Here is a 27,014-nt window from a genome sequence, read left to right as displayed (position 1 = left end):
TCTTACCAGTGACAAGCAGAATATACTTTAAAAAATGTGCCCCTTTGTAGTTTATGCCTGCACATACACATGCAGGCATTGCTGATACAGTTTCCCTCGCTTTATGTGGTCTGTATGTGCGAATTCTCTCTTATGCGACCGGTATGAAAAGCCAGTTAGCTGCTTTGTGCAGTGCACTGTGGGAGTGACGTGCACCAAAATAGTCTCCTGTGTGGATCTGTGCACCTCGCTCATTGTCTGCAACACGTTTCTGTAGTTGCCATCCCCATTATGATAGTGCCCTGTGCTTGTGTGTACTGTCTGCTGTTGGTGAGTACCAAAATTGTCTTGTAACAGTGGTAAAAATGGGTCTGAGATTTTAACTATGGATTTAAATGCCTAATTTTAAAAATGTTGCTCTGGGGCTGGCTCTCAAAACATTCAGCTAAGCATCCAAAACATTGCCTGTTCATGCATGTGCAACTGATTCTCCTCAGTTGTAAAAAATCATGAAAAATCTCTTGAGATTCCCAGCTACAACACAATACAGCTATATGTTGCTGTATAGATTGATAGAAACTGAATTATACAATTAATTGCAATTTTGGCTTCCAGTCTAATAAACATTAAGGTAATTCAGGCAGGCTGGTCTAATGGTTTGTCTTTTCAGGGCTTTTATCTGATAAAATAATTCATACACCTACAGGTAGCCACGTGTACAGATTGTTAATATAAACCAGTGCAACTATGTTGGAGTTGCTGCATGATGTGGCATCAGCCTGTGCTAAGTGGTAAAATTGGGTCATATTTCTGGCTGCTTAGATTCATACCCACCTGTTAAACTGAGTTGCTGTTAAGCTTACCATTGTAGAATGCTACAAAGCAGTAGGGGTAAATCCATTTTTGTTGAATGGGCGTCCACGAACTCTTTCGGATATTGTTGAACTGCATGGATAAATCTAGACAGGGTGGGAAAGGAAAAGATTGCATAAGTTTTTCCAGCTGTAAATAAGAGATTGTCATTAGATCAGGCAGCTGGAAAATCCTTGCAAGACCATACCTACTCTTAGAAAGCTGGCACTTTGTACCTGGGACTTTGTTCAGGCTAACCCATGGAAGACAATGACACTAGGATGTACAGAAGCACCCAGAATGGAACCCACAAGAGCTCATTAATAAAACACATCTCCTAATTGTCCAAAGCAGTGGGGGATTAGGTGAAGTAGCATGATCCCAAGCAGCTAAAAAAAGTGGGTAGAAGCCCATTCATGGGCAGCAGAGACAACATCCTATGTGTCTTTCGGGGAGACCTTCAGCTGATATAAATTGTCAGTCCCTTTGACATCAACAGTCACTCACCGGTTCAGGGTGGGTGGTGAGTCCTGGGCTGGGGAGGGGGGCGATCCCCACTGCTCCCCACTGCCTCATGCTGCAGGCGGGGCTTGTGGCAGAGCCCCCCACACAGTGTAGGGTGAGTAGAGTGAGGTCCCTTCCAATCCTAATTTTCCATGGTTCTGTGATTTGTGGTAATTTTTCATATTTTGTAATGGCCAAGAATTTAAAGATCACCATCTCTCTGTTTGACTTTGGGATCAAATTCCATTAATTGATCTATTCATGGCTGAGATTTAAACTCTTGTGTTTAGACTTGGCTCATGCACCATAACTGCACAGATCTTTCTCTTCCATATAACTTAGAGCTTCTCAAGACTGGTTCTTAATATTGGCGATTCATCCAGCATATTTGAAACTATTTGCTACTGAGCCCCCCTCTACACGTCCAGGTAAAGGCACAATGAGATCTAATGCACAATTCACACAATCACACCTCTTGCCATGCCACACATACACAGCAGGAGGCACAACTGTGGGATCATAAGTTAGATTGGCATCACACCTTATTCCCAGTGCAAGTCTGGGCTCTCCCCTGCACCACCAAGAAACAATCTCTCATGGGTGGGAGCCCCTCAGCTGAGGGTCCCCAGATATGGGGCCACCCTGCATCCCCGTGGCAGGGAGACACAGCTGTGGCAATCTTTGTGCCTCCGGGGTGCATGAAGCCACGAAAGATGGGGAAGGGGAATGCTGCTGCTGTGATCTCCTTGCCTCGGGGGTTCATGAAATCTCTGGAGTAGAAAGGCTACCACAGCTACATCTCCCTGCTGCAGAGGTGTATGGGGTGCCCTCACAGCTGGAAGCCCCTCAGCTGAGGGGGCTCCCAGCCACAAAAGCTTGCTTTCTGCCAGTGCAGGGGGAGCCCGGAATCAAGCAGAGCCCCTCAGCAGAGCTCCCAGATAGAAGTTCTGCCCCCTTTCTGCTGCTGAGGAAAGACCAACCTGCCAAAGCTTGTTCTAGCAACTAAACTGAGGGGCTTCCAGCTGCAATGGTACCCTATGCATCCCTGCAGTGATGACACTGCCTTCGCCCCAGGGATTTCACACCACAGCAGTGATCTCATCACAGGGGTTTCACACACTTATGGAGGAGGGAGATCACTGTAGCAGTCATTTCTGTGCTGCGGGGATTTCATGCAGTACAGGATAGGGAGCTTGCAGCTGTGCCCTGTGGCTATTGGGACCCAGCAGGTAGGCTGCAGGAACACAGCATCCACAGCTATGGGACTTTGGGTTCTGGTAGCTGCGGGGTGCTGCCAGGACCTAGCATTTGCAGGTGCTGGGGCTAAAAGTGCCCAGCAGTTGCTAGCCTTGTGGCCCTGGCTGGGCAAGTTGCACCTGTGTTGTTGGCAGCCCACAGCTGGTGGTGCTCCCAGCCACAGCCTGCTACATGTGTAAATTAAAGCTGGAGAGCAACCACCTATATAGTACACATTTTCGAGGTCTGACTTTATAGCTCGTTGCAGCTTTTAATGATGTGATAGGTACTTGCATGTGTATCTGTTCTCAAGATAGCTGCACAAATAAATAGGTAATTGCACGATTCCTATAACATGTGGAGGGGGTCTTACACAGTAAAGGAAAATGCAACTGTGAGGACTGTCTCAGAAGTCAAGAAGAAGCTACTGTATCAAAACTGGTAGACAATGGATAATACTCAACAGCAACCCTGTCCTAGCAGTCTCTCTCTTATACACATCTTTTCCAGGGTCTGTTCCTCAGAACTGAAACCTGATACTTAAGGCCTAACCTTTCAAAAGGGGATCGGTGCTACAAAACCCCACATTTGTTTATACAAAATGGGCCTTTGTGTTTGCATATTGTATTTTCTATGCACATTCGTTCACACACACACTTCTGCAGACCTCTGGAGACCACCCATTGACAGTCTGGACCCTGAAATCAGTTGGCTTTTTACTGTAGCAAGGATTCTTGTTGCAGCCCCAGGGTAGTGACAGATTCCATGCTTGTTGGACCTCACTTTTTATTTAAAATGGGTAGAAATTAGGTCTCTTACTATATAGATTCATAGATTGTAAGGCTGGAAGGGACCTCAGAAGATCATCAGATCCAGCCCCCTGCACCAAGCAGGAAGGATAACTGGAGGTCAGGTGACCCCAGCAAGTTGACTGTCTAGTCTCCTCTTGAAGATTTCCAAGGTAGGTGATTGCACCACCTCTGGAGGGAACTTACTCCGTGGTCTGGACACTTTGACTGTTGAGTTTTTCCTAATGTTGAGCCTGAATCGATCTTCCAGGAGTTTGCGGCTATTACTCTCCTGGTTTTCTCCTCGAGTGTCCAGGTGAACAGTTGCTCACCAAGCCCTTGATGTACTCCCCTAGTATATATGTGCAATGTGTGTGTGGTGTCCCACACATATATGCCCCTTTTAAATATACATACGTGCATGTATGCACATGGACATAAACACACACTCACTTGTACCTGTTATGAACTTCTGAAAAGATGCAAAAATAGTTCCTTCTAGTAAAGCTGGTCTTTGGAAAAAGCCTCCTTCTTTAATCAGCTTGAACGATGAAGGATAGACTCCCCCTCTCCAAAAGACAGAATTCTTTGCCTGGATCTGACTTAAGCCTATATAAATATTGAGAAAGCAGAGCTGGCCAGAAAAGAACAAAGGGGAAAACAAATCATTGCCCATTTAAAATAAGTTACAATGTGTAATTTAATTATGGTTATTTAACCACTGTGGACCTAGCTATAATCTTTTGTCTTTATATTTTTTTTAAATACCTCCATTGGCCAATGTGGTTAAATTAACTTAGGATTTTCAATCCATATTTACACATTTTAATAAAAATGGCCTGATTTTCAAAATTACTTAACGCTGCAGTTCCTACTATCTTCAGCGGGATTTGATGGTACTCAACATTTGGAAATGAGAATAGATGGTTAAGGATGGACTTGGAAATCTAATTTCACACGTTATTGAAACTTTAGCTGTTGCATATACATACACATACAAATGTTACACACACACAGAAAAATCACAGTTGTGGAAGGACAAATGCAAAAAAAATATTTCCGTAGAATGTACTGACTTTCTAATCATGAATTGAACTATCAAGTAGTATATTCTATTGCTGTTTCTACAGTCTATGCCCTTGAACACCATGCAGCCATTTATTCACTGGAAAGAAGGTGTAAGATGCTTGTACTTGTGCCTGTGTCCTCCAGTGGTGGGGAAGTGGTGGCAGTGTTAACTGCTGTGGCTCCCAGAGCCATGGCAATTCATTGCTGCTGCTCTCCTGCTGCCAAATATCCAGACCAATGAGGAGCTATGTAGACAGAATGACATGGCCCTTTGTACCACAGTTATCCAGTTGGTCCACAACCAGATCCAGCATAGGACACTGGGCCAGTGCATGTGGCCAAGCTGGCACACTGGATCAAATCTGCAGACCAACCACGTGTACTAACCTCATGCTGGATAGTATGCAGCTCAGACCAATCTGGCCCATAGACCAGATAAGCTGAGCACCACTGGCATAATGGCTGCATAAGGTGCAAGGAAGTGAAGCCTTAGGTACAGTGTATTGAAGGTACTCACTATTTTATACACAATTATGATGGGACAAATGTAATAGGCAATAAAAACCCCTCTCTTGTTAAAAGATAAAAAAATAGGGTGCTGTAATGTTTCATCCAGAAGCGAAGTGGCTATTTTTATTTATTTTTGTACAGGGAAGAAGTCCACTACCATTTAATCATGATTTCATAGACCATGAGCAGACATGTATAGACATTCCCATCCTCAATACTCTGCAAAGAAGATATTTTTCACAGCACTCTAGAAACAACTACCATATTTACTTGCATGCCACATATACCTTTTGTATTCCTAAAGATGCTTACAGCACCTGCATTCCTAAACACCTTGGTTTCTTTTTGCTCCTTCTTCCTATTTTTTGCATCCATTCTTCTTTGTTCTATGATTTGGTGACTGGTTGATCATTCTTCTTCCTCAACAACAGTAAGACTCACATTTCTTTCTGTATTTCCACTCCCAGTTTGGTGGTCAGAATGTCTTGGCAGGTTGGTCTTTCCTCAGCAACAGAAAGGGGCAGAACTTCTATTTGCTAGCTCTGCTCAAACCCACACAGACTAAATAGCACTGACAAAATGCTCTCAGACAACCGTAAACTTCAGAGCCTCACACACAATTAGGGACTGTCCTACAAAATGCCTCCCTCAATGGATTCCCTTGGACTTATGTTTCATGGGTCATAAAACACTCCTTGATTCCCAGTCTGGAAAAATAGAAAGGACTGGCATTGTTCCCAATAAAAGATGGCTTAAGTCAAGATGGAAGCAATCTTTATTTCATTTAACTCTTTTTGTTAAGGGTTCCCAAATCAACGGTAGCCATTTAAAGCAATCTAACAGATATACCAAATGTGGAATTATTCCCAGATTTCGAACTGGTTTATATATTTTTTTGATTTCCTAAAACAATTATAAATTCTAGGGTTCCTTCAGTTTGTTTCTCTACCTTCAGTTTCAAATTGCAGTCTGTGTCTTTTTCGTTTTTCAGATATTTTTACCTTTGAGGAAAAGTTATCTTTCTTAACTTAACCTTTCACTTAGACCTTCCTTTCAGCATTCTGTATAGTTTGCCTTTCCATTTTTAACAATTTAACTACTGCAGTGTGATGTTGGGTCACAGGGAAAGAGGAATATCCTTGGGTGCTTTCTAAGCAAACTCATTTATCCCATCATGATGATTATACTTTGGTTTTGACAGCAATATGGCTCACACCAAGCACAAGTTATCCTGTTGGTGGGAGGGCCTCTACATATATCAAAACCTCCATAAATACCCCAACCACATGGGTCCTTTGTAGTAATGGTGAAAAGCTCACCAACCTCAGCAAATGACATATGACAGAGTTGTCTACCTATACACAGGAGAAAGCTTAATCCAGCATTGTTTACCAAGTTGCATACATTCTGTCCTAGTGGAGCAAAGTCCAAATATAGAATACTTATAGGATATGTGCTGGTGCTTATGGACTCTTTTTTGGCACATTATTGCTTGGTTTTGAATTCCTATAGTGAGCACTTGTTTCCATATATAATGTCATAGCCATTGAAGGGTTTATTTTGAAACAGTATTTTTATAGAATGTATTGATTGGCACGATGCTTTGTTGACTTCCATGGTCTTTCCAAAGATGCCCGAGGGGATGTCTGGATGCAGCTCCTTGGTAGTTTAACCTTTAAGTTTCAGTTTGCATGTGTATTGGTGGTACTTTACTTAAAGAGAGGTAATTCAGTTGTGATGAGGGGTGCCAAAGCTGGTAAGTGCAGAAACAAAAGCAGCTGTAAGGCACTAGGAAAGATCTTGCTGATTCTTTATGAAGCAGAATAATTCCATTGATCAGGTCACCTCTATGTAGTTTATCCTTTCCATCAAGCACCAAGACATTTTGGTCTAAATTAATATCCAGACATCTAAAGGGGTTTTTTTCTTTTTCTTTTTTTTTGCACAGACAGACTAAAGGAAAAGGCCATGGAGATCTGTGAATATTCCATAGCCATTTATTCTTCTCCAGGATAATCTGAACAACTTGTATATATTCTCATATCAATGCATTTATACAGGGACAATTCAGAATAACTCAAATCACAGAATTTCATACTGAGAGGGATCATGGAGGAACAGGCAGAAGGTTCCTCAATTGACATCATTTCACAGGGGGACAAGCAGGACAACAGCTAATGAACACTTAGGTAGAACTGAGCCAAAGGCACAGGAATAAACAGCACAAAGGCTTAAACCTAAACAGGAGACAGCAAACACAACAGGAAACACTGGGCAGCTCTTCAGTGCCAACTTAGTCAGGAAGATGAAAAGGGATGCCAAATTATTTGACTAACCTAACCAACAATGCTGCCAACATTTACTTCCATTCCTGTCCTCATGAAATTCAGATTTTAGACAATACTAAGAGGGGATGGAAATAAAAGAGCTGTCTCTCTAGCAGGTGCAGATGGGAAGAATTCCCTTATGTAGCAGTGTAAATTCAGCAGCAGATTTGGATGAGCGTGGTAAAAAGAAAGTTAAGAATCAATTCAGTATTAAACTTAGTAGTAATAATTGTCATTAAATTAGGATTTGAATATTGTAATGTACATAAGCTTTATGGGATCTTCATTTGCCTTTGGAGATAAACTGTCCCAAAACAGCAGTTCGGAAGGCCTGAAAGCTGATGTAACCATAAATTTTATTCCCAAAAGGTACTACACCTCAGGGCTGTTTCAGAGAAAAAATTGCAAGATATTTCCACTGTGTAAGGTTATAACATGATGCACAGCATAAAGACATGTGACATTACAGATGGAAGTAAATTAACATTATGATTCATGAACAACCTTTAGTAAAATAAAAAATAATTCTTATTTAAGAGTGGTCTTCTAAGGGATTACAAAATCCAAATCCACAAAGCTTTGCAGAGTTGAAAACTACAGCCATTTCCCCAAATATCCCATAAACTGTATCATAAGTAGAAAGTTAATGGGAAATAAAAATTTCAGGCCTAGAGCATACTGTAGATCCTGCAGATGTGGGAAAAATACATTTGAGGCATTACTGCCTCATTTCTTTTGAAGAAATAGTCACAGTGCTACAATTTATTATTCAGTACTATTTATCACTTCTCTAATATCTCTAATATCAACAATATAGTAAAGACTGTCTCAAGGACCTCTGTACATCTGCAAAATAATTATTTCAAATTAAAAATATACCATATTACAATATAAACAGTGTAATGTAAAATATGCACAGACAAATCACATAGAATGGACTTTACAAAAGGCAGCAATAGAAGCTTCCACTGTGAGCATACTGCAAAAACAGATTTAGACAAGAACTCAGAAAAAGGAATCTGAACATTGTATAAACATGAGAGAGAGCCAGATGTACCAGATTTACTGCATGGCCTCTTTCTATCTCAAAAATCTAGGGTGCATCATTAAGGAAAGACAGAGTCTAAGATTTTCAGTGGTGAATTACAACATTTTCAGAGAATCAGTCTCCTTTCTACTGATTCAGGTTGATCACCCAAGACCACCAGCTACCACTTTTGAAAACTGTGGCTCAAATATTCTAATGCAAGTAACAGCGCACAGTCATTGGGTGGGAGTAACTCTAGCTAAATGCTCTTTCACTTTTCACAAAATATAGTCTGTGGGCACATCTACACATGCATATTAATGTGATGCAATAAACTCTGGTGCTTTTGTACCTGAGTTTATCACTCCAAGGCACTGTGTTTATACATGCACTTCAGACCACAGCATGTTGAGCCTGCCAGCTCGGGGCTACTCCATCCTAGTTCAGTGTGCTGTGAAGGGGTTGGCTGGGGGACAAGTGTGCTCCAGTGTGGGGCTAGCTGGCAGGCAGCCCCCTCACTGAAGCACCCTTCAGCCACCTGCATCAGCATCTACACATGAGCTGCTAAGGAGTAAAAAAGTCTGCAGCTGTGGAGCTTGTTAGTTTACTCTAGCCTAATAGCTCTGCATGTATAGATGCCAAGACATTTACTGCAGAGCTAATTAGTCTACTCCACAGTAAACATCACATGTAGATGCACCCTGTATTGCCTCTGTGTATGGTCCACAAATTATAAGCACACATAACTGAAACAAACTACATTTCAGTAAAAGGCTGTCTAGAGGTTTGTGTCATTAGAGGTTTGTTAGAAGTACTGAGCCTTCCTGCGTTACTCCAATTTGTAAATTAAAAGTGGGGTAGAAATCAAGGACTCTGGAAATTGCTAAGAACACTCACAAGAAGCACATGCTAAATAATGAAATCTACACTTGGAAACCAATAACATCCCCTTTCCAGAGTTAGAAATGTCTTATTTGTAGAAGATATCACCTAAAGCACATAACACAAAGGCACTATGTCACAAGATGGTATAATACTGTCTGCATTATTCCCACCATTAAGGGCCAGATCCAAAGTCAACTGAAGTCAACAGGGATCTTTTTATTGGCCTAATGGAGTTTTGGACTAGGTGATTAGGGCAATGAATTCCAAAATCAAAGTTAGGACATGCTTTCTACAAAACAGTATAATATAAAAACAATAATAACAACACAAGGTAATTGCTCTGCTCTATAGTTTTAATGCATCAGAATGAAGGGTTTTAACTTGGCTGTTATTTTCAGGTTTAAAAAGGTAGGACAAAAGTCCACAGCTTAGACCAAGAAAGGAACTCCTTTGCTCATCAGTGCATTAGGGTAATGTAAAAATACTAAGAAAACTAACAGTCAGCAAGAACACCTAACATATAACCATACAACCAACTAAATTCAGTCGTCACAATTTGTTGCCAGGATCTCCCCAATAAAACCCATTATCAAGAGGGAAAAAACATTTTTTACATACAATTGAATGAAACTCTGCTGCACAAAATTTTTCCAGAGTAATGTGGTCATCAGGAACTAACACAATTAACAAGATTACCACGCTGTGATATTTACATATAGAAGGTCAGATCTTCAGCTGGGGTAAACCCACATAATTCCATTTACTTCAGCTGAATTTCTAGTTTATTGGGCCACAGTATTTTAATACACATTGTGATACAATACATACATGGCAGCCTATATTGTCATGTTACATTACATTACATAAACAGTCTAAATACACGTATGCCATGAAATACATTACATTATCATGTGATAGCAGAGTTGTCACCTTGCGTTGTATTGCATTGTATTTTATTTTTGGAATGCTATCGTAGAAAATAACTTATCTTTGAGTTTTGGTATTCAGTACACTAAGGGTCCGATTCTGTACTGGTTTTGCTATTGATTTCAATAGGTGAGCACGAAGTCATACAGCAGTGGCAGAAATCACACATACATAAAACTAATGGGCATATTGCATACTGTTTGAACAGAACTGCAGGTCTGGGCGCAGTTAAAAGCTCACAGAAACAACCTGCTCTACCCTGAACCAGAGCAGCAGATGATGGGAGACATTACCACTGAGTTCCAATAGTGTTTCATGTCCTGTAACTTTGGGTATGTATCTGTTGAATTAGATATACCTGACAAAGGAACATGAGGCCAGAACTGTAGCAGGTGTAAAACTGGTTTAACTCTAGTTAATTCAGTGACTTGGATGAGTCTACTGATGTAGACTGGCGTTGTACCTGTGGAATATCTGAAAGCAGATCAGTATTTTTCTCTCAACTATTTGAATTTCTTCAAGAAGTAGCTATTATATCTTTATTTTCCAAATTGAATGCTAAAAGTTTGCTGTATGTATTCAAGGTCACATACTTGGAGCTCCTTTGGCTAGTAGGGTTCTGCTTTCTGAATGTGTAACACTAATAAATCAAGAGAAGGAAGCAGATGACTCTCTAGGGTGAGGTAACATAAATCCGAATAGGGACTTTAGACTAATTTTAACTTCTTTGTCTGTAGGTCACCATAGACCTTGCTGGAGTCATCTCTAGAAAAGGTGCGCTGTTGTAAAGTTTATTGTTGGGTAAAGATTTTAAATATAATCTTCTCTCATCACAGTCACAGAAAGTAATGTATAAATGTCTATGGTTTCACCTGCCATGAGTGTAATGCAATCTATGGCTGGTTGATTTAATTTCTTCTGTTTAGTTGTGTTTATATGCAACACCCTGCTGGGATAAGCAGTGTCATACAATTTATAAAATGTATCCATTCTCAGTATTTGTATGCATAAATGTAAAATTTATTATTTAAAAGCACCTGGGATTCACTTTTCAAGAGTGTTTCCATGAGTGAAACGTAACTGCAAGAACATCTATTTAATGGGTTTACATTGCTTAGTATCTGCAGTTTCACAACTCAAGTTCTAATCCTGCAAGCCCTGCAATGGAACTGCTCCCATGGGACATGGGCAATACTTAAGAAACTGCAAGTTTGTGACTAGGGTCTTAATCCTTCCAGCTCTCCTCATTTTGAACTTCTGAGTTGTAAGACCAAAGGATAATTTGTGATCAAGTAAGTTTCTTTGGAAGCTTATTTTTTTAACCCATTCTTTTTCTAAACAGCATTGTAAAACATACAGAATGTCTTGAATATGGCTTTTACTTTGGCATATTAAAAACTCTGTTGATTTCCCCCTTTTTTATATAGAAAGAAAATTACTATTCTCTACTGAAAACAAAAAACCGTCACTGCTGCTGCAGAAAATATGACCTATGTGCCACTATAGACATTTTTGTGGTGGCAAAAAAACTAAGCATTGATGTTTATAGTCCATTGTCACACCCCAAATGCCCAAATTTGTGAGCACAACACACTTAGTGTGGAGGCAGGAGTTAAGAGCATGGCAATGAGATCCATGTTCCTGGGGAATCCCCTGACAGATGATTCCTAGGGCACACCTGTGCCAGTGGGAAAGCCTAGGGTTCCCTTGCTTACACTGATGTGCTCTCAGTTGGGGCATTGCCCCTGGGGCCATTTTTCCACAGGATCAGGTCCCTGAAGCCCCAGGAGTGTCACAGGTTAGGTTCCTGCCACAAGTGCTCTGGCAATCTCTGTAGTGGATCAGCTGTGTTGGGACACATCCTGGCACAGCTGATACTAGTCCACAGAAGACATCTGTTTATACCCTAGTACTAACCTTCATGACTTAACAACGTCAGGAATATCACTTATTAGAACATGCTGGGATTTTCAAGGTAGTCTAACAGAACTAGGAAACCAGCCTGCGTGATGTTTCAATGGGAGCAAAGCACCTAACTCCTTTAGGTTCCTTTGAAAATTCCACTTGTAAATGTTATTAATAGAGAATGGTAAACCCTCTTATTCCTTTCATGCACTTCACACAAGGCAGGTAATTTGATTTTAAAAGTATTTGCTTTCTGTTGGTGTTAGAGAATATCTCTGTTGAGAGTTTTCCAGCAGTTTAAGCATGATCCACATCCTCCAAAAACCCCCCCACAAGCCCATGTAAAACTGTGCAATACATCAAAAATCACTTTTTAAAAATACATTTTTGCTAATCTTCTCTCAGTTTCACCTCTAATCAGGAGAGGCTACTCTCACTGCACTAAGCTGGCAATTGAAAATTGTGCTTTTGCTAAGTGCCTAACTCTTTACAGTAGACTAGGTGAGGGTGCACTATGAAAATAGTAAAGGGGGCAATACTAGGTATGATGTAGCAACCATCTGGAAAACAACAGATAATCATTTCAAAGTTGCTGCATTATGGACCCAAACAGAACCAAACAGCAAGGTTTATTTTCCACTTCAGGGAGGTGTACACATCTTTGGACTCACACAGCCCGAAGCACACCATTTCAATCTAGTACAGAAGAAGGAGCAGGACGGACACAGCAATTGGGGTGTCTGAAGTTCTGCAGCATGGCCTGGAACACGTTATGCTGCCTTCCTTTCAGTTTTTTATTTGAAGATGTATCTGAGGAAATGGATTTCCGGTTCTGAGTGTTTTGAGCCCGGATCAGTTTCTCGTGTTCTCGTATTTGTCTTTGTAAGTGATTTTGGATCGCTATACCCAGTGACTCTGGGTCAAGGGATGCCCCATAAACCTCCCACGTCATGCCTTGTTCATCCCATACAACATCCCTGACGTGTTTAGATTGCTTCACATGTACTTTGGCTTCCATGGCTGGAGTGGACTGTTTCTTCTTTTCTCCAAGTTTTAGCAAAGGCTGAGCTGAGGCCAGGTCAGGAGTTGCATTTAGCTTGGGTTCATTTCTGGTGTCATTTGCTGGGCTGATTTGTTGCTGTGGAGCTGCATGTGCCCCCAGCCCAGAAGTGCAGTGAGCAGAATTCCCACTCAAGTCAGCTGTCAGTCCAGTTTGCAGACTCAGACTACTGTCTTCCTTTGCCTGATTAATTTCTCCCTGGACTTTACCCTGTTCATTTTTACGAGTGACTGGTGTATATACTCTGATGTGGCCACAGGCAGGTGCAGCACTGATGTGCATCTCTCCTTTAGGATCAAGAAGCATTAACTTTTCTTCTTTTGGTTTCATATCCATTTTAAATGGACTGGTCTTCAATTCATCACCACTCTTACCTTGCAAAGATTTTCTGTCAGGACAACCACCAGCCTTTGTGCCCCAGGTCTCTCCCTGCCCACTTTCCCTGTGTGTTCTACAGGATATAGGTGACTGCTTATTTCCTGCATCACTGACAATGTGCTGTAAGTTACTGTTGACTTTTGGAGCAATTGCAGAGGGAAATGGGATGGGCTCCCTATCTCTAGACTGCTGATGTACTGCAGGTTGCTTACTGGTGTTAATTGCAATCTGGTAAACAGGTTTTGCTTTCTGTGATATTGGAGCATCTGAGAGCAACTGAGGAATATCACTGCTGTCTCTGACTGGATAGACTCCTTGTCGTCCTGCTCTATCAACAGGTGTTCTATGGGTATTACTGGCTGCTTGTGCGCATGGACAGGCAGCTTTTGTGTTATCGGGTAATGCTGGACAGATGGTGTCAGATGGGTCTCCTGGATGCTTTTGAAGTTTGACAGTCTGAGTTTTTACTGTCTCCACTGCAGCTGGTGGAACATGCAGGTCTGGCATGACACCAGGACAACAGGGGGACTTTTTCAGTGATGAAAAGCTTTCAACATCCTCTGAGTGGGTCAGCTCCCCACAACCCTGGTAAATGAAATGCAAATTCTCCTTTTCTTCTGCAGGAATATTTCCCATTAAGAATGCAGCAAGGATACTGGGACTGGTAGAAGCTGATTTACTCTCTACACTAGCCACAGCCTGAACCTCAGCATCTCGCCACATCCTCTTACTTGCTTCCTCAGCTAAAGAACTGGTCTCAGGCTGGACTGTCATTGTACCCATATCTCTGAACCTGGAGAGCTGCTGCTTGTCTACCCTTGTTTTCTCAGTGTCTGCATTACATGCTGGCTCCATGGCCTCAAGTCTGAATTGGGGTGATGTCTTGTCACTGTGGTCAAGGGCAGTATTACCTGTGGGACATGATTTCACATCAGTTGCAGCCCTCTCTTCTGCCTCCAAAGAAGCCTGAGGCCCTTTGCTCAGACCAGTTGCAAAATCTTTTACTGGAGTAGTTGCCTGAGGGAATCCAGAGTCAATTACTTCCAGTCTCTTTTCCTTTTCCATGGGTACTCTTTGCAGGATATTTGTTGGAGAGCTACGATGACAGGACTGACTATTGGTAGTGTTGCCTGGGGAAGAGGAATTTAACTCACCAACTGATCCTCTGACCCACTGGTCTGTCTGATCCTCTGACCCACAGGTTTTCACTGCAGAATCATCAGCTTGTGCTAGTGAACTTGTCTTTGGCTGGTCACTGTGCATAAGCTTGGAATTCTGGGTAGCTGGCATTGTATCCGGTACATGTCCCACTGTATATCCTTTTGTTACAATTTGCATGTGCCTGATGGGGGTGCTGTTGTCTTTTTGCTCAGAGGTACTAGCTGTCTTTGTGCACACAGGATATACTTCTTGATTTTGGCTGAGGGACCCAGAAGAACGTATGTCCTGCTGGCTGGCAACATTCTCACAGAATTGTTCTTGCCTTTGAACATTGGCAGCTGTCACATCTTTCAGGTCAAACAAGCACATGCCAACAGATTCAGACATTGTATGAGAGATGCCATTACTGCTCCTCTCTACACTTGGTTGTTTGTGCTGGTGCTTGGTGGACTGCAAATCTCCCAGGTGATCTTCCTCCTCAGAAACTGAAACCAATGAAACTTTGGCAGACCTCAGAGGATCTGGTACAGTCCCCATGGAATTTCTTTGACCTGAAGCTTGCAGTCAGCTTTCTCCAGCAATGCTCTTGGGGAGCAGTCTGCACAACAGGGAAGGCAGTCAGGAACAACTTTTCTTTAGAGTTAACCTGTCGATGAAAAAGAAAAGAAAGCACAGTGTTAAGACCAATTAGGTTTAAGCATAAGAAATACCCAGTTTAGATTTAGAATTACAGGGGAAGTGTTCAAAGGGATAAAGGGTAGCTAAATACCTGAATGTCATTAGAAGCTGCCCCGCTATGGCCCCCTTGGGCCTAAGAAAATCTCCTCCTCCAATAATTTTTCAGTTTTAGAACAAGGGCTATTGGAATTTCACATATTTTTCACATGAACATTTTCAGAGTAGTATCCTGAAGAAGAGGTAGAGGCTAGTGCATCCGAATGTGCCCTGTTGCTGAAAATGTGATAGAAAAGATGACACACAAAGACAACTATGAACTAACTTGATAATGTCATTGACATGGCACCTAAAGCTTAAAAGAAAAATTAGTGAGAAGTGATGCTTGAGCTAATGCTGTGTGGACAACATTCTTCAGTCAGAATTCACCAAATACTGTAGCAATTATATCAGCTTGCCCCATGGTTAGAGTGTTAGCTTATAGGACATTGGAAAAACAAGCATGGGATGTCCCGTGTCAGCAAGTCATGTATTGTCTCTGCATCTCAGTTCCTTCTCTGCAGAATCAGCCACGAGAGCCCTTCTATCATCTCACAGGGATGCTGAGATGCACACATTAAGGTCTGTGAAGTACTCAGATGGGGCAATGCAAGTATGGAGGATATTAACAGCAAGTTTCTGGTAGCATCTGAATAATACTGGTGAGATGAAACCTAACAGCTAAACAAAATTAATGACATGGCTGCAGATAGCTGATAGTTCAGGTGCAATATCTATAAGTAAAGGAGAAGAGAGGTTGTTCTAATAATGCTACAGGAACATGCTCACACTCATAAAAATGAATTATTTCAGCTTTTCATAAAACCTTCTTGAAAGTTTCCACAGGGGCTGACAAATGTAATAAACTGATGCACAGGCTGGGCATCATATGTAACACTCATTGTATACACTGCTGAAATGTAGCCATTTGAAGGACCAAATATAGAAACTTCAGAGAACAGCAGGGGACAAGCAAAGGAGAATATCATATCCCAGTGAAACCGCTGGGAGAATTTTAAACACATAGAGCAGGAGTATCCAGATTGAAACTGGGCCAGGACAAAGGTAGCTATCATTTCAAATTAGGGAACTGTTTCCGAATTTCTGATTCCTTTTGAGTAAAGGCAGTCAAAAGGAACCAGCAGAACCTGGTGCAGTTCCCAATAGAGTAAATGGTTTGACTTCTGCTGACTACAGGAGAACACAGACAGACAAGAGATGAACACTTCTGAAAATCCCACTGTTGTACTTTTAGCCAATCAACTCTGTCTCCCAGGAGGCATTCACTTAGAAGCCCCACTTGGACCTGTGCTGCCACTGGAGCACTGGACTGGCATTTGGGAGGCATGGGTTCCATTTCCAACCTCTGGCACTGGCATGCTGAAGGACTTTGGGTAAGTCACTTCACCGCTTTTTGTCTCAGTTTTCCCACCTGTGAAGTGTGGCTAATGATACTATCCACTTTGGCAAAGCACTTTGACAGCTATTAGAAGCTCACAAGAAGAATGGTAAGAGACCAGTGCAGCTGAGCTGCTTCTAGCATGCTCCAAATGCAAAAGGAAAGCATACAGGCAATGGAAAGATTGGCAGGTCACCAAGGAAGCATATCAGGAAGCAGCAAGAACCTGCAGGGGCAAAATTAGGGAGGCAAAAATAAAAAAGTGAGCTGCACCTGGCGAGGGAGCTTGAAGACAACAGGAAGGTTCTATAAGTATGATGGCCAGAAAACAAAGACCAGGAAATCTGTGGGTCTGCTGTTAAACAGCCAGGGTGAACTCTCAGAAGAAGTCCCAATGAAGACAGAACTACTTAACAACTACTTTGCCTAAAAGTTAAGCTGCAACAAGACACCTAATACGGATTATCTAGATAAGGAAGGGGAATAACTGAGGGATGAGATAATAAGGAAACTGTCAGAGAGCCTTTGATGGGTTAGAATAGAATACAAATCAGCAGGGCATGATGAACTTGATCCCAGGTTATTGAGGGAACTGGCAGGGGAGATCTCAAAACCCTTGGCAATAATATTTATGAATTTATAGGAGATGGGCAAGGTACCACAGGACTGAAAAAGAACCAACATAATGGTTCTCTTTAAAAAAAAGAGCAAAAAGAAGGACCTGGGGAACTACAGACTGGTTAGCCTGACCTCAATACTTGGAAAGTTACTGGAGCATATAATAAGTTAATCTATTTACAAGCATCTGGGTGAGGAAAGGCTGATCACAAGCAGCCAGCATGAATTTACTAAGAATAACTCATGCCAAAAAAACCTGATCTCCTTCGTTAACAAAAGAGCTGCTTTGGGATATCAAGGGAATGCTGCAGATCTAGTATTACTGAACTTTATCAAGGCATTTGACAGACTTGCATGAACTTCTCATAAGTAAGTTGTAGAAGTGTGGGCTAAGCAAAAATACTACAAGGTAGATAGACAACTAGTTCAATAGTTGTAAGCAAAGGGCAATTATAAAAGGATCCATGTCATAATGGCAGGATCAAGGGTCTGTTCTGGACCCCATGCTGTTCAATGTGTTTATCACTGATTTGGATGCTGGAATTGAGAGCCTCTTGAGCAAATTTGCAGATGACATGAGACTGGGAAGGTTTGCAAACATGTTAGAGGGTAAAGTGCAATTCAGAAGGCTGTTTACAGATTGGAAAGCTGGGCTGGAGTTAACAGGATGAAGTTTAATGCTGAAAAATGCAAGTTGCCACACCTTAAGAAGAATAACCAAAACACAAGTGCAAAGTGGGTGATCCGTGGCAGCACTATGGAAAAGACTCTAGGAGTCTTGGTAGATCACAGACTCAACATGAGTCTGCCGTGTGATGTAGCTGCACAGAAGGTGAATGTGGTTTTGGGCTGCATCAGTAGAAGCATTAGGTAAACTGTGGAGGTGTTCAAGAAGAGGCTAGACAAGTATTGGTCAGGGATGATCTAGGAGTAGCTATGCCTATGCTGTGCTATAGGTATTAGGGCTGTGCGAAGCTTTGGGTGCTGATTCGATTTGGAGGAGATTTGGCCCAATTTGGTAGCTGAATCTCCAAATCCAAATTAAATCAGGAGACCAATTAAAAGGTCCGAATCGATTTGAATCTCTCTGAATTGATTTGGAAAAGATTTGGAGAGCTTCAGAGATTCGGGCAGTCCCCACTCACAGCTGCACGGAGCTGGACCCAGACTCTGTGCTGGTAAGTGGGGAGTGGGAGGGGGGTGGAGGAGAGGGGGAGGGGAGCATGGGGGGACCCCTGCCAGACCCCATCCCCTGCCTGCTCCCCCAGATCTCCTGAGCGCCCCCTAACCGCTCTCCCAGCCACCCCATGGTTGCCCTCCCAGCTCCAGCTCCTGGCTCTTTAAAAAAGATGCCCCCAGCCACCGGCTGCTGCAGCAGCTGTTGGGGCTTCTGGGGGCTCGTGGCAGAGCCCCCATGACAGCAGGGGGCAGCAGAGATTGCCCCCTGCCTGGCAGGAGCCAGTGAGTGCAGGTTTTTTGTTTTTCAAAGAGCCAGGAGCTGGGGTGGGTGGGGCAGCCATTGACAGGGAAAGCGGGTAGGCGATGGGACCGATTTGGAGATGCGGCTGAATCTCCAAATCAGACTCAGCCAAATTGATTCGGGCCAGTGATTCGAATCACTGTCCCCCAAATCAGCCGAATCCAAATCCGAAGTGAATACCAGCTGCTTCGCACAGGCCTAAAAGGTATTGCCTATGCTTCTGTACTTTGCTGGTTGTCACATGGGGCCAGGAAAGAATTATCCTTCCTGTTGTTAAATGTGTTGGTTTTTGGTTTGTTTTTTTCCCCTTAGAAGCACTGGGTGTTGGCTGGTTGGGGATATTGACTGGAATGAACCAATGTTTCTGCTTGGATGAAAACCTGGGGCTCCTGGTTAGAGGGTCTCATCCCTCCACTCAGGATCAGACTGATTGCCACAGCTGGGATCAGAATGGATTTTTAGACTGCTGTGCCTTGTAGTTGTGTCAGAATTGACTCTGTGGTTTTACTAACAGGTTAAACAAGGTTTTGTATGGGATGATTTGGATAGAAAAGATCTTGTCTCAGGTAGGGGGTGTTGGATTAGATGACCTCCTACTTTTCTATGGTTTTATGATACTGATCCAAAGGGCTGTAAATGTGTACCAGCATATACTGCTTTCTCCCTATTCACTCCCTGTAAAGTTCTCCTCCTCTGTCTTTGCTCCAGAGTTGCAGGGTCTAACCCCTTGACTCAAAGCTACTCCAAATGTTCAATGCATCCCTGTGAATGAGTCAGGCCCAAAGGCCTTAATGAAAACAAATTTGAAATGAATACATCCAACCTAGTTTTGTGGATAGGAAAACAGTATTGCTTATTACTAATTCATTAAGTTTTATGCCCTCAAGATATAAATAATTTATTTAACTCTGAATCTCTAATCTGAAGTGTTTTGGAGCTCCACCTAATCAAAAACAAGCTCAGTTCTCTGGATAAAGTCCGCCCTGGGGTCCTGTGGATATCCGACCCACAGCACTGAGTTGTTTTTTAGCAATACTCTTATAGTTGAAACCCATGAAAATTGAGAAATCTAAATTATTTCAGTGATAAGTATTGATGAGCTCCTCAGGAAGTGGGGAGTGTATAAAAAAAATTAACCAGAAAAGCCTCTTTGCCTGTGGCTGCAAGTGCTCATTGCTCATTTATTGCAGAGCTGGGAGCTACTGCCATGTGGAAAATGAAAGCTGCTCCAGCTTCAGGCAGGAGTAATTGTCCTGTCCTTGACTATTGTGACTCCAACCTTTAGTGACTGTGCCCTGGGGAATGGCTGGGTTTGGCAGACCATCTTCCAAAGTTCCCTTCTCTTTCCCTCTCAACTTACTATCAGTATCTGTGGAGCTAGTGCAGAGAAAGCTAGCCCCAGGCTGGGCAACATTTTGGACTAATATTTTTATTTGCTGAATAATGCATTTTGAGGCTAACTGATAAAATTCAGGATTTGGGGTTGAATTTGGTAAGAAAAATTGGGGGGGGGGAAATACTTCAGAAAAATCAAAACATTTCATTTCAGCATCTTAGATATGAAACAGTTCCCCTTCTTGTTCATCTCAAACTAGCATTTGACTTCAAAATGTATTCTGCTTTAATTTTAAAGAAAAGGCAATAAACACCTAGAAGTGAAGTGAAGTGAATACGATTTTATTCATTTTTTTCCCTCTCATTTCTGGCCAGCTAAAAAGGATAGCAGTAAAGCTACAACCGTGCATATGCCAAATGAAGGGACCAGTGTCAGGAAGGATAGGGGTCATGAACGTGATCACTCTATACTACAGAGTAATTCTGGGCAGGAGAGTGAGAGCCAGTAGAGTGCAGGACAGTGCCTAACCAGATGGTCCAAAGCTGCAGAAGTAGGGATATTCCATACTGAGAATTACTAGTAGCACCTCTGACCACAGAATCCAGCAGTTTACATGGAGCATCTCCAGGTCTGTCAATTAATCTTTGAAGTTTGTGAATGTACTTGCCAAGTGCCCTCACAGATCCAGTAGGAAAAAAAGAAAAACACAAGCAGCTAAATTTAAGTGGGTCCCCCTTAGTAGGGGCATACTGGGCAAATGCTGCACCCACCAGCACGATTCTCTTGTAAATCAGGCCCACAGAGCCACAGCAAAGCAAATGAAGTGAGATAAGAATCAGAACTACACCTTTTCTCCTGGCTGAGTCTGCACTGAGTGGGTTGATGGTGGAAGGAAGGAAAAGGGAGGAGGGAGAAAACCTGTAAGCAAAAAAAAAAAAGAGCATACTTCTTTCAGTAGCAGACATGACTCAGCAGCAAATCTTTCAGGCCTGGATTGATATAGCACACTAACCTGTGGTGGTTTGGATGCTTACACTTCAGCAAGCCTAGGGACATGATGGGCCAAGGCAACAACAGCATACCCATCTCCTTAATCCCAAACCATCATGGGAAAAAATCTCAAACAACTGACTGATGAAGGAAAAGGTTCCCGAGTCCTGTATGCGTTATCAGGAAGATGCTGATGAAGGCCTGAGATGGAAGCCCATGGCAGAGAAGGTAATGCTCCTTTACAAAAGGCCACATTTCAGGTTCACGTGAATCTCAGGGAGGGTTTTGCCAGATTTCTTTTCATTCTGCAAACCCGCTAGTCCCAGTCAGGTCCATGATTTCTCCTTTACTTGTCATTTTCTGGGAATGCAGAATTGTCTAGTTCTCTGCGCTTACAATAGCTCAAAAACCCACCTAGCTCAGGTATTATTTTTATTACCACCAAGTGTGTTAGAAGGTGGCTAGCTGATTGCCTAACACCTGCTTCATTTGCATGGGAGAGGCCCACACAGAAAAATACACACATACCTGAGTTAAGTAGGGTGCTAGAAGCAATACTGTCATGTTAATGCGTGTTCCTCCTGGCTACTTAACCCAGTAAGAGGTGAAGTATACTAGCCGAGGCATAGCACCATGCTACCATAGCTATATTGCTAATGGCATGCAAGCTAACTTGCTCAGAACTATCTTAGGTATTTCTGCATGGCACTGTTCTCAACTATGAAATCTTCAAGCAAGCCGGGCATGTGCCCATCACCTTGAATGGAAAAGCTTATGGTCCTGTGTCATGTCTTTCAAAGATACCACAGGTTACCTGCATTTTATTTTTATATTAAAAAGCATACGCTTTAAAAATCATCCTTCTTATATATGAATTTTACCCTCCCTCAGTCCACCTCCCTGGTCTCTTGTCTTTGCTTAGTTCAGTGGTTCTCAACTGTTCTGGACTTGAGGCACCCCTCATATCACAGTACTTGCCTCCCTGCAGAGGGGCTGAGCATGGGGGGTAGGGGATTGACCAGGCAGGGACAATCTATCTCTTCACACCTCACAGCACCCTTCAAAGGATCTGGCAGCACCCCTGTGCGCTGCAACACCCTGGTTGAGAATCACTGTCTTAACAGACACAGGGGAAGGAAGGGAAACCTGTAAAACAGGAGAAAAATCTTATGGCTTTGGAGATTGCACAAAACAGGTTGATTTGAGTAAGTGACAAAGACTCTTCCTGCATAACTGGTACAACACTTTGGGTGAGAACTCTGAATAATATTACCCAGCTTTTATACAGTCTTTTCATCCTTCAGTATCAAAGTGCTTCACAAGGAAGTAAGTATGATTTTTAGGGCTGAAGGAGACCTCAGGCCATCTAATCCAGCTTCCTGCTCAAGGCAGGATTGGCCCTGTCTAAACACAAGACACGTATTTGTCTAACTTGCTCTTAAAGGTTTCACAGATACACATGCCACAACCTCAGTATGTGACATGCCACAACCATGCCACAAAATCTGCTCTAGTGCCCAAACATCCAAAGGGGAAACAGATGGGGGCCAACTGACTTTGCCAAGAACACCCAGTTCAGTCAGCATTTGTTTGAGAATTAAACCCAGGTGGTCTGCATCCTCATGCCACCCTCAGTCCAGCAGACAAATGCAACCACAGTAAATCCCATGACATTTATCTATTGAGATTGTATGACACAACATAACATTAGGTATTCCTCCTTTTTCTATTATTTGAGTATCTTCATTACTACAAGTTCATAATCAACAAAATAAAATTAGTAGTCAGGGTGGATTTTTACCAAACAGTGAATGGTCTGACCCTGATGTGTTTATGGCCGTGGTGCTCAGCTTTTTGGCCTTGTGGGACAAATGAGTAGTGCAGGACCAGGCCACAGACTGGATTGGACCCTGCCCCCCAAGACTGGATCTACATGCCCAGACCTGGACCACACTGCCTCTGCCTGGCCCTGCATGCCAGGATTGGGGCCCCAGGACTCCATGCCACCTCCATCAAGCCCCATGTTTCGGGATCGGGGCCCTTTATTTGGGCCTATGACTTTGTTTCACACCTTTCTCCCCAAGCCTCAAAATAATTTAATAGTAGAATCACTAGGGTTACCATATTTCCAGGTCCAAAAAAGAGGATGCCTGTCACAGGGGGGAGAAGAGGCACAGGAGGAATATGATGATGGGGGGTAGTGCCATGCAAGTGCCCTGCCCATTCTGTTGCGCCCCACTGACAAGTCACAAACCCCCAGTCTTGCTGCCGCCCCTCACTCTGGACCCACTGACCCCAGCCCTGCCAATGCCCCTCATTCCTGACCCACAGCCCCCTGCCCTGCCCCTTAGCCCGGCGGTGCCCCTCACTCCTGACCTGCAGCCCCTGCCTCCCCAGTGTTGCCAGTGGCCTGTACTCTGGACCTGCAGCTCCCCACTCCTCCCTGCCCCGCTCTCTCTCTCTCAGCTTGCCAGAGCCCACACGGGGAGCACGTGACCCCCGACAGCCAATCACCTTGTCCGCTGCTCCCAGACCCAAGCAGCCAGTCCGAGAGAGCAAAAAACCCAGACATTTGTTTTTATTTTAAAAACCCACCCAGACACAGCACAGGGGTCTAAAAAAGGAGGACATATCCAGGAAAACCCAGATGTATGGTAACCCTAACAAGCCCAGTGTGATTTTTCTGTTTGTCCATTTTCCACCTATGGAGATGAAGGCTACATGATAAAGAAACACTGATATTAGCCACAGCCTACCATGTCATTTCACTGCAATCGAATTTTCAAGCAAAATCCAGAAAAAGGAATTTGGCTCCCTATCCTTAACAGCTGTGTATGTACCTAGGGCTATTGTTATTAAAGTCCAGAGAAAATCTCTTGTACAATACTGCATCTTTTCTATTTACAGACACTCAAAACAAAAACAAACAAACAAAGAAAAGGCATATGAAACAGCAGATTGATGAGAAACACCAGACATCTGCCAGAGTGGAAACAGTACTTTATTGATGAGCTAATTTATATGGAAATGCTAATAAAAAACAATGGGAAATACTGATTTTGCTGTCAATAAATGGGAACTATTTCACAGTCCAGTTTAAGCATGTGGGGCAAATTCTTCACTCATTCAGTTTGGTGAAACATCACTGAAGCCAACTGGGCTGCATGAATGCAAAAGAAAGCAATGCTTAGATTACACCCTTTGTATTATCTAAGAATAATAAAAGAACAACAGGAACTATAGTATAAAGATTCAAAATCAGAAGCAAACAGAAATATTGCATGAAGAAATACAAATGAACAGACTACAGTACCTTGAAGGAATCTTTATTATTGCCTGGAAGTAAGGAATTATACTAGGATCCTTGTTTAAACCATGCATAAACTTTCACTGGCACTGCACTAAAACTTCAGACTGAAACAAAACCTGATGCACATGAACACCCAGTAGAAGACTGTGAAAATAAAATTAGACATTAGGATGGAAAACTTGCTAAAACAACCCAAAATTTCTAGGAAATTGCTCAGGGGAAATATGCTTAGGGTTTAACTTGGAGCAATCATCCAAGATTTACTTTTATTTGGAAGAGATGCTAATATTTCAATAAAGCTTGAAACCAATTTTCAGTCATTAGCATGGATTTTTAGTACTATCCTCCCTTTAAATGTCAAATTATATCAGTCTGCCTGAGAATTTCACATGTCCCTTCCTTTCCTAGAGTAGACCTTTTTTTCTGGCCATTTTGCAACAGGCAAAAGATATTTCTGAAATCTCTCATTGTCCAGGCATGGCTATTATGCATTGACACAGTGACCTGCAGGGTTGCAGGCCTCCTATCACTAAATATATATAATGTTTTTTTTAAACCTAAGGAATTGCCCAGGCAAACAGCTTTGTCAGCCTCACATTATAGTGGAAGGAAGCTACCTCTTATCTCAGCCAAAAGCCCTTTTAAAACAACCTATCAGAATGAAACCCAAACAAAATCAAGAGCCTGCAAATGTAAACAAATCCTGAACTTCCATGTTAAGTTTCCATTTTTAAAAAGGCCACAAATATTTGGAAGTATACAAAAACAAAAATACTATCACTTGTTGTAAACTTCAACATGTCAAAAACCAAGAGCCAGACCCTCAAAAGTAAGGAAAATTGACTTTAAAAAAATCACAAAAATATTTGTAGAAACCTGGTTTTGTAGGTGCCATCTGTTTTTTTAATCCCTAAGGGTTCATGTTTTCAAGCTTTTCTCACAACTGTGAGGGCTGGAAACTTTTTTTCCATCCAATTGAAAACAGTAGAAACCTCATCACATGACTCCACAGAATATCATAAGAATCATGATAAAATTGTAAGAGTTGACAAGACAGAAGCTAAATGAACTCTGCCCACTTTGCAACATTAGAATTTCCACTTGGTTTCTAATCAGTAGAAATGATACTGGCTGTTCTACAATTTGCAGTTGACTATATAAAAATGTTGACTATGCAAGCCACAATAAAGTTGTTTCCCATTAGATTTACACATAAAACAACTAATATATGAAAACTGGTATTTTTTCACCTCAGTACTTCAGTAGCTCTTTCCAAATGAGTGCAGTCATTTCATATGCTAACATGTTATGCTGAAGGCCACACAAATACTAATTGGCTTAGTGGAGCAGTCACACCTTAAGGCAAAAATCCTTCTCTGACTGCCCTTTACCTGCACAACTCTGTGACTTGCCACTGAGCAGGGGTAGGCAAAATCTGGCCAGCAGGCTGGATTTGGCCCAGAAAGGGACTTTGTCCAGCCCACAGTGGGTCCCTTGGTCCCCGCCTGGCCCATCTGGTCTGTGGTGCATCCTGCTGCCCTCTAGGCACACAGTAGGTCTGGGACACCTTTGCAGCTAGACTACCTTTCTAGGCAGCTCAGTGGCAGCTGCTCCTTCTAGCTGCTGCCACCACCGGCCCCACGGTACTGGCAGGGACCTGCGCACACAGCCCTGATCCTGACCCACCCTACGCCCACTTCAGACTTGGCCCGATGAAGCGGACCAGCTCTGGACCAGCCAGAACCTGCACACGCAGCCCTGATCCCTGAGTGCCCCACGTCTGCTCCAGACACTCCCGCCCATGCTGAGCACAGAAGCAGCAGCAGTGGCTGGGCAGAAGCTGCTGCTTGGCACAGGGGAAAAGCAGCCCCGCCCTTCACCACTGCTGGGCCCTTCTTGCTGCAGCAGCCCGGGGCCTGCACTCAGGCTGCCCTATGGCTTCTCTGCACTGCACTGCTGGGTAGCCTGGAGGCAGCAGTGACGGCAGTGAAGAGATGCAGGGTAGCCCGGGTGCAGGCTCCAGGCAGCTGCAGCAAGAAGGGCCTGGCCATGGTGGGGGGTTGGAGGGAGGCACTTTTCCCCCAGGCCCAGCAGCAGTTTCTGCTCAGCAACTGGTGCTGCTCAGTGTGGGTGGGCGCAGTCTGGAGAAGGCGGAGGGTAGGCCAGATCAGGGCTGTGTGCATAGCTTCTGGTGGCTAATCTGGAGCTGGTCTGATCTGCCGGGCTGAGTCTGGGCTGGGGGTGGGGCTGTGCATGCAGGTCCCTGACAGTACCATGGGGCTGGGACCAGCAGTGGTGGCAGCCAGATGGAGCCACCACTGCTGCCTGGCCTGCCTAGAAAGGCAGGGAAGGCCAGGGTTAGGGCTGGGGCTATGCACTGTTGGCAGTGATGGTGGGGAGCTGCAGGGTGCCTGGGGTCTGAGCTGTTGTGGGCAGGGGGTGCTGACTGACCTGCGGCAGCTCCCCAGAACTGCCTATGTGGCCTGTGGCGGGTGAAGAGATCCCACCTCAGGAACACAGCTGGGTATTCGTATCCCTCTGCTGTTTCCACCACGTGAGG

At 43.2% G+C, this 27,014-nt stretch overlaps 1 protein-coding gene across 2 annotated transcripts in view; it reads right to left on the bottom strand.

Annotated features, from left to right (window-relative positions):
• Positions 1–12,620: 12,620 nt before the first annotated feature.
• The window catches only part of GPRIN3 (GPRIN family member 3), an 89,189-nt gene continuing 74,795 nt past the window's right edge, over positions 12,621–27,014 (bottom strand). The window contains exons 1-2 of one of the 2 annotated variants that reach the window (XM_019526314.1): positions 21,002–21,253; positions 12,621–15,253 (exon numbers count right to left, since the gene is read on the bottom strand). In XM_019526314.1, coding sequence (XP_019381859.1) covers positions 12,700–15,144 — 2,445 coding nt within the window. In that variant the 5' untranslated portion in view covers positions 15,145–15,253; positions 21,002–21,253 and the 3' untranslated portion in view covers positions 12,621–12,699. Of the gene's footprint in view, positions 15,254–21,001; positions 21,254–27,014 lie in introns of those variants that run through there. The other variant, XM_019526312.1, reaches the window with a different exon arrangement.

Source organism: Gavialis gangeticus, unplaced genomic scaffold (assembly GCF_001723915.1).
Source record: "Gavialis gangeticus isolate Ggan-Ray unplaced genomic scaffold, GavGan_comp1, whole genome shotgun sequence".
In the NCBI taxonomy this organism is placed as follows: Eukaryota; Metazoa; Chordata; order Crocodylia; family Gavialidae; genus Gavialis; species Gavialis gangeticus.
This window is presented reverse-complemented; position numbering and strand designations above follow the sequence as displayed.